Here is a 13,484-nt window from a genome sequence, read left to right on the forward strand (position 1 = left end):
ATCCCATCAGGACTTTGGAGAAAAAGGTATGGAGAGTGTATTCTAGAAGGGGAAAAAAGGGAAACACTTTGTAACTACCTTACAGCTGGTGATTGAGCGTTAATTGTAATCGTTCCATGCTTATAAGGAATAAGAGAGAGGTTGAGAGGTTTATCTTTGATTATTGAGGGTATAGAAATGAGTAGGAAGCTATGAGCTTCCTATAGGAGCTTAGCTCTGATCAGAATCAGGGGAACTACTCTCTTTCTGTAATATTCCAATTGCCATCAATAAGCAATCAATTTACCTTCTGTTTGTTTCTTTTCACTCTTTGTTGTACCAGTGAGTTTGAGCGTTAATTGTAATCGTTCCATGCTTATAAGGAATAAGAGAGAGGTTGAGAGGTTTATCTTTGATTATTGAGGGTATAGAAATGAGTAGGAAGCTATGAGCTTCCTATAGGAGCTTAGCTCTGATCAGAATCAGGGGAACTACTCTCTTTCTGTAATATTCCAATTGCCATCAATAAGCAATCAATTTACCTTCTGTTTGTTTCTTTTCACTCTTTGTTGTACCAGTGAGTTTGGGTTCTCAACAAATTATTGTTTCAACATGCATCAGGAATACTTAAATTGCTGCAAACATAGTAGATCAGGAAGTTTAAATTTTGCATAAATAAAACAATTCAGACCGTCTGATAGAAATCGACAAAGAAAAGATAGAGAGCACATTGCATAAAATTAACCAAGAGCAGAGTTAGGCATATCTCATGTAACTGACATGCAATTACAGAGAGTTAGACATATCTCATATTCTCATGTGAACTCCTCTCCATGCACAAGCTCATGAGGAAAGAATACCCAGAAAAATATATCATTGCTGAAAGAAAAGAAATCAAATATGACAAGGAAGAAAAGCATACTGCATCAAAATATTTCATTGATCTTCAGCTTGTTCTGCTTTTCCTACATAGACATTAGAACAACAATCTCAATAATTTCATTATACCTGATTCCAATTTGATGAGAAGAAACTTACCCTGTATCAAATCTCATAGGCCTTGATTCCAATTAGTCAAGCAAGTGGATCTTCAAAAAATTGAGGAAATTATAGAAACTAGAAAACCTCCTTCAAGTCATAGAAAATAGAGATGAAACTCTAATCCATACCATTTAGAAGATCTTAATTAGTTGTTCATGTAAGCAAAATTACTCTAACAGAAAAGCACCAAAATCACTGTTCTACACTTCTACTTCAGACTGACTAATCAAAATTTCATACTTCGTAAAAGTTGAACAAAGAACAAGCAGATCTGGCTACAAAAATAGGGGCAGGACATTTGCATGTTCAGAAAAACATCAGGTATTGAACGCACATTTGCAAGGTCATACACTCTTAGAACAAGCTCTGGGGTGTGTGTGTGTGTGTACGTGTTATGTATAGGGGTTGCTAATGTAATCCCACTTATTTTTAAGGAGTAAGTTAGCAAACTAAATCCAGAAATTTTTTAATCTAGGGTTTAGGGTGTAGAAAATGGGTAGGATGTAGAAAATGATCTTTCTGAAAAACAGATGGGAGTTTGTCATGGTTAGGATGTAGAAAATGGGCTTGGAATTCCTTATGACAAGAAGACATGGATGATGGAACATTAGCTTTTACCACTAAGTCATAATGGTTCTTCCTTGTAAGTGGGTATTATAAGGCAGATAGGAAATGTAGCAGTAACAATTGGTTGCAAGGCTAGGTGAAGGGGGAGAAGTAAAAATATGCAGATTTTAGAAGAAAAAAAAATGATAGTTTAATTACTTATTACCCAATAGGTGAAATTGTTTTTAAGAATGAGACACATAATGTTTTTGTCTAAAAGAAAGAAAGTGTGTTAAGTGCTAACTTACTCTCTTATAAAGTCTAGTGGGATTATTTTAGCAAATCCTATGTATATATAATATATATCTTCATGTGCCTTCCCATGGCTCTCCCAACAAAGCCTTCCAATGTTCCAATTGCTCAAATAAAGAGAAAGCAACTTACCTACCCTAAAATCTCATAAACCAAGCAACTTAATACCCAACCAAAACTCAAAGAAATAATAGAAAGAAAGAAAAAAACTTTTAATTCAAGATTTCAAGATACCACTAAGAGTGAAATACAGACTTTTTCCTTCTCCATTAAGGTGAAGGACAGACTAAACCACTTTTTATCTCCCAAAATATGCAATAGCTGCATAACCATTACTCTATCCCTCTGTACCCTTGGTTGTTCATTAACCGAGCAACAGAAAAGCTGGTTGCACATATGTCAATTGCAAGCTAGATAAGTGTAGAAATTTAATTTTTTACCATATTCTGCTACTACAATGATACACAAAAGAAAAAAATCATACTATCACAAAACAAGAGAGTTCTTCTTGAACAAACAACTAAATATTATATTTTTGGGCATGTGCTGCTCCTGTTTGAGAGAAAATTTACACATACCTACAATTGAGGTTCGCATAAGATCAGAATTTGACGTAGAGTTGCCTCACACTTGCGCACTATATCTCAAATCTACAATGAACCATCAGTGAAGAACTTTTGACTAACTTGAAAATCAAGACAAGATCCATATCCTTGTAGCTAACTAATAGTTAAAAGGAAAAAAAGGGAGAAACTACTTGTAGCTAACAAATCTAGTTTGCTATCACTTCCACGCGGTCCTCACTTGACGTCCCACATTTCTCTTCCTTTGTTAGATTTCCCTCAAATCTCTTTCCCCTTCAAAGGAAAGCTTACAAGTTGTTGAGCACCTCGTGCATGAGGATAATTCTTTAAACAACTTAGGCTCTTCCAGTTGATTTACGCTAAAGCCACCGCGTATTCTCATCTTCTCTAAAACTCTTCCATTCCCCATTATATATGTTGCAAATTGAAACTCACCGCTAGTGCCTCTATAATCATTTAGATAGCATCTTTTAAGGTGTAACAAAATGCATTCAGGATCTGATCGTCGATATTGCCAATCACCTACTTCTTCATTGATTCCATTCATCTTAGTCTGATGAAAATATGGCTATTACGAATAAACACAAAATAAATAAATGAAAACAAGTGAAGAAGTGTCAAAAAATAGAAATCATTCTAAGCCTTTAATGAAACCTGGTTAGTGACAAGAACTTGAAGCTTGGGGCAATGCTGGAGCAATTCCACCACCTGAGACCAATTATCATTATAACATCTATATTCAAGCTCAAGATGGGTTAAATTGTGAAACATAGGGAAAATATAGGGTCTTGTGCCTTCACCAAACCTAAAGAAAATCTGCATGAGTTACAATAACAATTTATCAAATATCTCATGTCGAATAGGAATGAAAATATAATGATTCATAAAGCATAAATCAAATTACCTCATCTATGTGCAAAAACTTGACATTGCTAACCACTCCAAGCAAAAAAACATCAGTTCTGGCAGAAATTTTTGCTCTGAGCAAGTTGGGTAAGGTCTTAAACTCTCTGTCAGTGACATCTTCATGAAAATCTAAACGTTTTGCTTTAAAATCCTCAAGAAGTGGACATCCAGAAAGAAGCTCGGCGAGACATGCACGTTTTGAGAACCTCAAATCTTGTAGATGGAGGTGTTTAAGGAAAGGTAAATCAACAGAGGAAATAGGTTCCAACTTGGTGCCCTGCAACTTAAGAACCAGGAGAGTTTTGCAAGTGAAGATGGAAGACAAGTTAGGTGGGTGTTGAACATACTGAGAAGAGAGGGAGAGATCGAGGTGTTGAACTCTAAGTTGCACAGCAGCATGAACCCAAACAGTGACAGTGGCAGGATTAGAGTAAGTCTTGAGGCGAAATTTGTGGATAGGTTGACGTTGATCTTGGGAGAAGATGGCTGCAGACACGGACTGAACAAAACGAGCATGTTCCTCTTTTTTATATGTAAGAGAGTCGTCGAAGTAGAGAGTGAGAACTGAACGCCACAGTGTCTTCCATCTCTTGGAGAGGACGCAAGTGCGAACTGCTTCCAGGGTTGGGAGAAAAGAGAGTATGTGGCATATCAGTTCCTCCGGTAAGGTGCTTATCAAATCGCCCATCCTTGCTTCTTAGATAATCCAAAATTTACAAGTGAATCTTACTGCTCCTGCTTTGGCTGCTGCATCCCTCTTGTGTTTATGCGCTTGGCTATTATTGGGGCCTGGGGGAGATAAAAGTAAAACCTAACGTGTTTGATGGTGGTATGTTACCAAACACAACAGCAAAATTTGTCTAATATATTCTTTTATGTCTCCAAATGTTACATAGGAGTTACACTTATTTTTTTTTAGGCTTAATTCCAGTTTGGGCTCCTGATGTTTCAAGAATGGGCGATCCGCACCCCCCGTGTATAAAAGTTGCAGTCAAGCTCCCCTTTGTTACAAAACTGTGCTAACGAAGCCCTTCCGTTAGCTTCCATCTGTTGACCAAACGGAAGTGGCTTCATTAATTGACGTGGCGGCCACGTGTTATTATATTTTCTTTAAACAATTATTTTTTCATGAAAATCACCCCCCCCAATTCATAAGACCCGATCCCCCAAATTGAACCCAACTTGAACCCTAATTTCACCATTGTTGAAGAGAAAAGAAAGGGAGAAGAAGATAGCAGTAGTTTGAAGAACCGGTGCGAGGGAGAAGACGATAGCAATAGCTTGAAGAACCGATTCCCCCCAGGAAGTCGCTGCTGCGATGGATGGAAAGAGGAAGCCAAATGTCAAGTGGAAGCTCCATGACCCATGGGTCTGTTCGAGGAACGACAAGGGTTTGCGATTGTGGGGCTGAGTCGAAACTAGTTACATGTTGGGTGGGTGAAAATGCTGGCCGGCGATTCTATGGATGTGGAAAATATCAAGTAAGTTTTGACAATCGAAACTGGGTTTCCTTTTCATCTTAGTTTGGAAAATATCATTGACAATGTTTGTAATATTTCTGGGTTTCCTTTTCAGGTTTATGGGAGGAGATTGTGCTCATATTTTCATTGGTATGATGGGGAAGGCAATGTACGTGATAGGAAGGTTATTTCTGGGCTAATCCGCAAGCTTGAAGTGCATAAGAAGAAGGAGATCTATTTGACTAGGTGTTGTGTCATTGGGTAGGGACTTAGTGCAGTTTTTCTGCTTGTGATTGTAATGTTGTTGCTGAAAATTTACCTTAGGAAATAGGGCTCATGTCATGTACTGGTTAGGAATTAAGCCTACTTGGTTATGATGGAATGTAATTGGTAGCCTAATTGCTACTTGATATTCTAATGCAATGAGAATTCTCACAGTTTAGTCTAAAGTCTATGTTTCTATGTTGCTATATTACCTTAATTTTGCTATGGCTTGCTATCTATCCTGATGCATGTTACAAAACAAGGAAACCACATCATCCTTAATTAACACAGAAACCAAATCATGTTCACAGAAACCAAATCATGTCCACAGAAACCAAATCATACTTAATTAACACAACATTTGAAGCTCCAAAGGTATCATGCTTAATTAAAACACCACAAAATACATAATTTAGGTTCATAACCTTCAAAGGTAAGTTAGGAACATAACAAATTACATAATTAAGGTTCCCACAACATCATAACTAAGGTCCACAAAACATCATAATTAAAGGGACCAAAACATCAAAATATGCCTAACTAGTTCCCACTTAATCAAAACACATAATGTTGCAGCCTTCTTCAAGTGAGACTGTCTTAAGTTTCCACAACACTCAATGATGCTCTTGACCTCTTTTTGGTCCTTGATGTAGTTCCCACTTCATTTCTTGAGCTTCCTCCCTGTGATGGAACTTCTTGAGTCAAGACACCAACATTGAATTGTGCTCCTTGAGGTGGTTGCTGAGATGCTCCCTGGGGTTGTTGCTGAGATGCTCCATTAGTTGGGTTTAGGGGTGGTTGCTGAGTTGTTGCTCCCTCAGTTGTTCCACTGCCACTTGCCTCTTTAGTCTTCTTCTTTTGTTTCTGTTAGTTCCAAACATGAAATAACCAGAGCTGAAATAAAAAAAGTTGGAAAGGAAAATAAATTTAAAACAAATTAATAAGTTAGTTGTTGCAAATCATTACCTTATTCCCTCCTGGTGGAATAACAATATCAGCAACTGTTTTTGCCTTGCATGATCTGATGTTGTGGCCTGCCCTTCTACAGTTGCCACAAAAGACAGTTGATTGAAACCTTTGCAGCTTATGTGGATCTCTGGGCTCATCAGCAGCCCTCACCCTTTTTTTCTTTGGTCTTCCAGGAGCCCTCCTCATTGCTGGTGGGATGATTGGCAATACATTATTCCCAGGATTAGGCCACAAGTCAGGACCATTTGATGGTAGTATGATATTTTCATATGTCCTCAAAAACGTACTTTTCCTAAACACATAAATGAGATGATATCAGTAATACAAGATATGCAACATACAATTTCAGTAATACAAGATACAACATTAACACAATTACCAGTAATAAGGGTCTACAAAATCCTCAGGCCTTGTGTTGTTGTACCATATGCAAGCTACAACATGGCAGCAAGGGATACCAGTTAGGTCCCACCTTCTGCATGCACAAGATTTAGCATCCAAATTCACTGCATACTTCCAAGTCCCATTAGTTACTTCAAAAAGTGAATTCCTAGGGTCTCCAGCAGATAAAGGAAGCCATGCAGCAGCGTCTCTCTTAGACACCTCTAATTTCTTCTGAATGGTTGGACATAGATCACCCTGGTACCTAATAACCATATCCCTTTGCTTCACAATCCTGTTGGTAAGATAGAACTTCAATCCTTCAAGCATGTTGATTATAGGTTTATCCCTATACTCTAGGATTGCTCTGTTGAAGGCCTCACACATGTTATTAACTTGCAAGTCACATTTTGGGTATGTGCTATAGCCAGCTCTGCTCCATTGTTTGATAGGTATCTGCTTCATGTCATTCCAAGCCTCCTCATTCAATTCTTTCACAAAACTAGCATCAATAACAACTTCAGCAGTTTCAAGTTGACTAACCTTCTTAGTTTCAGGTTGAGTAACCTCAGCAGTGTCAGGTTGAGAAACCTCAACACTTTCAGGTTGAGTAACCTTAGCAGCAACACTTTCAGGTGGAGTGACAAACTCCTCTTGAGTAACCTCAGGTGGAGTGACAACCTCAAGTTCAGGTCCAGTGAGAAGCTCAACTTCAGTGACCTCTGGTGGAGTGACAACCTCAGTTTCAGTTCCAGTGAGAAGCTCAGGTTGAGTAACCTCAGGTCCAGGGACTATCTGAACCTCATCATCATCATCAATTACCAAGCCTGATAGAGATCCAGGAACATCTGTCAATGTCTCAATGTAGAATGTAATTTCATCAGCCCCAATGTGCTCATCCAAGAACCTCACCACATCACTATCATTTGAAAAGTGTCTGCACCCATGTTGAAGGGAAAACCCAGGTTGAAGGTACCACACTTTGAAGGACCTGTAACCTAGACCTCTGGCTAATTTTACCAACTCAATTGAGTTTATGGTATCAACATCACACTTCTCAACACTTTCACAGACCCCATCAATATAGTCATACGTAGGGTGAGTCACAAACTTTCCCCCATGCCAAATATGTACAGTTGCCAATCTAGATTCCAACAACCACAGTAAATTGCAATAAATTAAACACCCTGAACCATAAAATATACAAGAAACGACAGAGAGGAAGGGAAAAGGTACCTCGAATGGCCAGCAGTGTGGACCACATGCGGAGCTTCACTGTTCGACAGCGAAGGGGTTTGCCTCGGATTCCTTGCTCCAGCCGATCCACGCCGTCCACGATCTCTCCCTCTCCTTGCCATGCACGAATCTTGGTCTGCAACCGTTCGATTCAGAGATAGAAACCCAGGAACTTGAGGGATTGAAGGCGCACACTTTCTCTTTGTTCTAATGGTGAATTTAGGGTTCAATTGGAAATATAGGGTTCAATTTGGGAAAAATTTGGGGGGAATCGGGTTTGGTCAATTTAGAGGGAATGTTTTTGAAAAAAAATAAAGGTTTAAAGAAATTAAAAATACACGTAAGCCACTTCCGTTTGGTCAACAGACGGAAGCTAACGGAAGGGCTTCGTTAGCACAGTTTTGTAACAAAGGGGAGTTTGACCACAACTTTTATACACGGGGGGTGCGAATCGCCCATTCTTGAAACATCAGGGGGCCAAATTGGAATTAAGCCTTTTTTTTACAAAAGGAAAAGTAACAGAAAAATAAAACTAACTAACAGAATCTAAGTAAAGGGAAGCATAAACGGATGAGGGTGGTTGCTTCCAAACTTGAAGTAGAGACCCAAGACGACAAGCTTTCCGTGCTAAGCTACCTTTTTACAAACACGATTATAAATAATAAAATATTTACAATTACTACTAATATTTACGTTAAAAAAATACTTATATTTGTTTTTTTTTAGAAAAATTGTTCAAGATTGTGAATTGTGATGAAATAACTATTTATTCGTCCTTGTAGGATAGCTCAAGTGGTAGGAGCTAAGAGACATATGGGTTGGGTAGTGAGAGGTCCAGGGATCAATTCATGGTAGGTGCAATTTATCTTTCCGATGTACCAAAAAAAACTATTTATTCAAAATTTAGGGGTTTGAGCTCAGCTCAGTTATCGATTCAGCTGAGGTGCTGAGTCATGAGTCACGGATCGAACCAGTGGTTCACTAATTGGATTGGATGAGTCGTGTATATCAATTTTTTTAATATTTTTAATAAAAGTTAATATACTTAAATTTAAAACTATTTTCATTATATAATTTATAGTTAAACAACTAGTTAAAAATAGTCAAAAAGTATAGTTTATTACGAAAGGAATAATTTATAAATTAAAAGTATCATAGAAGTTAACTAAAAAAACTCTAATAATATATTAACGTGTGTATATATTAAACAAAATATATCTTGGCTTGTTTTTTTTTTCTTTTCTTCAACTCTTAATGGTGGTCAAAGCGAACCCTTTCAATGAATCAAATCTCTCCAAGTAGGATTCGGACAATGTCGGATCAGGCCACCCCTTTGCTTATTCACAGGCGGCCACCAGCTTTCCAAAAATCAATAAGGGGAGATCTATTGCTTACTGCTCACTGTTTTTGTCAACTCTAATATTGACAACAGTGTATTAAACAGATATAGTCAAGAAGTAGGTCCCTTGTTTTTGGCAGGAAGGGGTCCACTGTTGCCCCGAGAGAGAGTGAGTCTACTTAGTGAGTCTACTTACGGCCGAGGATTGAATTTTTGGAACATAACTCATTTAATTCTAGCGTCCGTCAAGCTCTTAATAGAGATGGGAATGGGGAGCAATGTCAGTTATATTTGGAACTGGATAGATCTCTTCAACATGTATCGTATTAACAATCCAAAAATGGCTGAAAGAAAAAAATCTCTATTTGACAGGGCTTCAATTCTTCCTATCCATTTCGATGTGTTTCGGTTCTTCTGAACAAGAGAGGTTTGATGCTTTTGAATTCATTGTATTAATTCCACTTCCTACTCGCAATATGCTTTTTATGATCTCGGCTCATGATTCAATTGTCATGTATTTAGCTATGAATCACCAGAACTGAGATGGAAGAGTTATGTTCCCGACGATTCAAATTTTTAAGAACAAGAACTACGAGATCACCCCTTTCATTCTGGGGTGACAGCGAGATCGTACCATTCGACCCTTTTTTTTCATGCTTCAGGGATCGGGAGAAAATTGCAATTAATAGGATTTTCCTAGGTGGTATCAAGATGGCACTGAGTTGAGATATCTTATCTATCTCTCCCGAAAAATGGATATCTCCAAGAAAGATTTTTAATTCATTTTTTTCTTTCTATAAGTATGTCTTGGTAAAGGCTTTGCTTCATTTCTTGCTTGTCTAAGGTTCAATTTTTAGCTAGCATAAACATTTTTCTCTTGCCTTCCACTTTGACTTGCCAGTCCAACCAAAACTCGACCGGTTCATCCCGATTCACACCGATTAGCATTCAAAATGATGAGATGTTCGAACTAGTCAAGTGATCGAGTCTTAGTTCAATTGTTCAATCAATCAGACCAGTAGGTGGGATTTTATGGCTACACATGATTAGTAGAGCATTGGATAAAGCTCAGATTGAAATTAATTATTGGTACTCAATTTTTCCACCACTAGTTCATTCCAATATCCAGAAGTTGTTAGGAGCAATCCTATTGATCCTTCAGAGAAATCCTTAATGATAAATAATCGTGTTCAAACAAAAAACATTCAAATCATGATTAGAGTAACTCTCCCAATAAAAAGAATTTCCATTCAAAAGACTCGATTAGGAGCCTTTTCTTAAGGCCAACTCTCTTGCATATGATCAAATGAAAGAAAGAAAAAAGATGCTAAGCTCCACATCAGCTATTTTATAAACTATTATTAGATACTTATTCAAATAAGCTAAAATAAGCATATGGAGAGCTCATTTGCTAACAAGTAACAACTATGTACTTGGTTATGCTTCAATTTTCTTTTGATGATTTTGCATAGGTTTTTCTAAGTAATTTTGTTAGTAATCGTTCAGAACTTCTATCATTCTCTACTTTCTTAATGATTTACTTTTACACGCTAAAAAGACATTTTAGATGCTATTTCCTATGGTACTCACTATTCAACACAGCCTAACAGCATAAGCGAAGCATTTGAGAGGAAACCATTTGGTGGAAAGAGGCAAAATCAAAATGGCAGTAAGGTAAGCTGCACAATTTGATCAATTACTAAACTTGGTGTTACAATCTATTAATAACTGAGCTACTATTAACTTACACTGAAAGTTCACGGACAACAAAATATAGAACCACTTAGAACTGCCAGAGGTAGTAATCAAGGAATGTTGAAATTCTGGTTCTCACACAGGACAGATGTCGAACGCGATGTTGGGACAATCGGTTCGACAATTGCACAACAGTACATAAATTAAATCAACGAAAAAAACACAGGGAATTGTTAACCCAGTTCGGTGCAACATCACCTACATCTGGAGGATACCAATCCAGGAGTCAATTCACTATCAAATAATAGCTCTCAGGTCACATGAAAGTCCCTCCTATACCTAAGTACTCCCCCTTAGTATAGAGCCTCTTCAATGTCTACCACTATTACATAAGTGAATCTAGCTTAGCCCTTCTCCTCTAAGCTATGAGAAAACTTCCCCTAACTCCTAATGATCACTGCCACAGTGACCGATCCCTTACAAGAGATTGAAAGATAGATCTCATGATCAAACAACAATTTGAAGAGATTACAACTCAACTAAACAAACCAACTCTAAAACATATGATTATCAATGGAGGCAGTAGAGAGGTGTACAAAATAACAGAACAAGGACTCACAAAACAAAACCCTAAAAACCCAATCCTTGGGTGCCCAACGCACACTTTGCAACTAGGGTTAAGCCTCCTTAAATAGTCATTCTTCAGGTCTTGATCTTCAATGAGCTTGCACGAAAATAGAGTCCACAAAACAGATCTGGAACAAATCTTTTAAACCAGTAACAAATCTTATCAAATAAGATTTGAACAAAAGATAACAACTTTCACAATTTAAACCAAATCAAATCCTCTTCAACAGATTTGATTCCACTATATTATATTCCAGATAGCACAGAGAAGCTTCTTCAATAACCCTAACTTGATTATCACGAAACCCATCCAAAGCTTCTAGAAAAATCAGCCAAACACACAGCAGATCCGCAGGGACAAATGTCACAGCACGATGTTACAACATCTGGTCCTACATCTTGGCACACACATACATTAGCTAAAATGCAGACAACTTAAAAAAAAGGAACAACAAATGTAAATGATCAACCACTAAAATTTTAACTGTACACCAATATACCAAGCAATAAAAATGTAAATTACTGAAAACATGGTAATAGGAATCCGTTTTACCGGGCCTTCAGGATTGTCCTATGACATGTATTTACTAGATTATTGAAAACTTGCTCAACTATTATAGACAAACGAGTAATAGTAAATAAGAATATAGGAACTGTGTTTCAACATGCATCAGGAATAGTTAAATTGGTGCAAACATAGCCCCTGTAAAATTTTGCGTTAATGAAATTTTAAAAAATGCAGCTCACACACCATTGCAAATTTGCAATGATTTGATAAAGGGAAATAGACTGACTGCACCATCTTGTGTAACAGAAACCAAAAAATAATGGCTCTAGCAATTGCAATATAAACATAATTAAAACTTAGCCCTTCTAAATAGAGGTTGAAAAAAGTAGAGCCCTGCATAAAAAGAAATGAAGCAAGACATAATAAGGTTGGGCAAAAAGAAATCACACTGCCTAAGTTTAACCAAGAGCATAGTCAGAAATAAAATTCACAGTGCCATGAAATTGGCATGCAATAACAGAAATGTGAACACGCTTGGATCCACCTGGAGTCCTGCACAAGCTCAAGAGTCAAGACATGACTAAACCACTTTTTAGTCATGTCTGTTCTGACTGTTCAGACAAACTCAGGGATGGGTGAAAGACAGACTAAACCACTTTTTATCTCCCAAAAAATGCAATAGCTGCATAACCATTACTCTATATATTCCTCCGTACACTTGGCTGTTCATTATAAAAGCTGGTTGAACAAATGTCAATTGCAAGCGTGATAAGCTGTTAGGATTCAGCCTTGTTATGAAACTTTTGTTTCATATAGCTAATCATAGATTCCAGTGATCCAAGTACTTCATAGTGGTACAAGTCCCTATCTTATTGAAATGATACATTCATCTTATGTAGAAGTTTAATTCTTTACCATATTCTGCTACTACATTGATACACACAAAAAACTCATGCTATCAAAAAACAAGTGAGTTCTTCTTGAACAGTAAACAACTAAATATTATATTTTTGGGCATGTGCTGCTCCTGTTTGAGAGAGAATTTACACATACCTACAATTGAGGTTCGCATAAGATCAGAATTTAACGTACAACTGCGCACTATATGACTATATCTCAAATCTACTAATTAACCATCAGTAAAGAACTAGTTTGACTAATTTGAAAATCAAGACAAGATCCATATCCTTGTAGCTAGCTATTAGTTAAAAGGGAAAAAATGGAGAAACTACTTGCAGCTAACAAATCTAGTTTGCTATCACTTCCACGCAGTCCTCACTTCAGGTCCCACACTTCTCTTGCCCCTTCAAAGGAAAGTTTACAAGTTGTTGAGCACCTTGTGCATGAGGAAAATTCTTTAAACAACTTAGGCTCTTCCAGTTGATTTACGCTAAAGCCACATCGTATTCTCATCTTCTCTAAAACTCTTCCATTTCGCATTATATATGTTGCGAATTGAAACTCACCGCTGGTGCCTCTATAATCATTTAGATAGCATCTTTTAAGGTGTAATAGAATGCATTCAGGATCAGATCGTGGGTATTGCCAATAACCTTCATTGAACCCATTCATCCCATAGTGATGATACGCCCACTTGAGAAGTAAAACTTTATTTCTCCAACCAATAAAGCCAACCC

At 37.4% G+C, this 13,484-nt stretch overlaps 2 protein-coding genes across 6 annotated transcripts; one reads left to right on the forward strand and one right to left on the reverse strand.

The window, feature by feature from the left end:
* Positions 1-628: 628 nt before the first annotated feature.
* On the reverse strand, positions 629-4,164 carry LOC130738547 (FBD-associated F-box protein At5g56370-like). Of its 5 annotated transcripts, XR_009019438.1 has the most exons (5): positions 3,367-4,163; positions 3,117-3,278; positions 2,457-3,030; positions 1,018-1,067; positions 629-944 (listed from the first exon to the last, which is right to left on the reverse strand). XR_009019438.1 is itself a non-coding variant. In XM_057590570.1 (3 exons), exons 1-3 carry the CDS (start codon positions 4,054-4,056, stop codon positions 2,710-2,712), a joined length of 1,158 nt encoding a protein of 385 aa, XP_057446553.1. In that variant the 5' UTR covers positions 4,057-4,164; the 3' UTR covers positions 629-2,709. The 5 variants fall into 5 exon arrangements, 2 of the variants coding, with proteins under 2 accessions (XP_057446553.1, XP_057446552.1); XR_009019437.1 differs by having other exon boundaries at positions 629-1,067; XR_009019436.1 differs by having other exon boundaries at positions 1,018-3,030.
* Positions 4,165-4,591: 427 nt separating this feature from the next.
* LOC130735498 (uncharacterized) lies at positions 4,592-5,277 on the forward strand. The gene is made up of 2 exons (XM_057587457.1): positions 4,592-4,849; positions 4,944-5,277. The coding sequence occupies exons 1-2, from the start codon at positions 4,691-4,693 to the stop codon at positions 5,091-5,093; spliced, it is 309 nt and encodes a 102-aa protein (XP_057443440.1). The 5' UTR covers positions 4,592-4,690; the 3' UTR covers positions 5,094-5,277.
* Positions 5,278-13,484: the final 8,207 nt, after the last annotated feature.

Source organism: Lotus japonicus, chromosome 2 (genome assembly GCF_012489685.1).
Source record: "Lotus japonicus ecotype B-129 chromosome 2, LjGifu_v1.2".
Lineage (NCBI taxonomy): Eukaryota > Viridiplantae > Streptophyta > Magnoliopsida > Fabales > Fabaceae > Lotus > Lotus japonicus.

What these genes read in the sequence shown, in the direction of transcription:
- LOC130738547 (XM_057590569.1), bottom strand. Translation starts at nt 4,056, where the DNA reads ATGGGCGATTTGATAAGCACCTTACCGGAGGAACTGATATGCCACATA. An exon ending in AGTTTTTGCACATAGATGAG is followed by an intron (nt 3,279 to 3,366) that starts GTAATTTGATTT and finishes TAACTCATGCAG; the next exon opens with ATTTTCTTTAGGTTTGGTGA. An exon ending in AAGTTCTTGTCACTAACCAG is followed by an intron (nt 3,031 to 3,116) that starts GTTTCATTAAAG and finishes TATTCGTAATAG; the next exon opens with CCATATTTTCATCAGACTAA.
- LOC130735498 (XM_057587457.1), top strand. Translation starts at nt 4,691, where the DNA reads ATGGAAAGAGGAAGCCAAATGTCAAGTGGAAGCTCCATGACCCATGGG. An exon ending in ATGGATGTGGAAAATATCAA is followed by an intron (nt 4,850 to 4,943) that starts GTAAGTTTTGAC and finishes TTTCCTTTTCAG; the next exon opens with GTTTATGGGAGGAGATTGTG.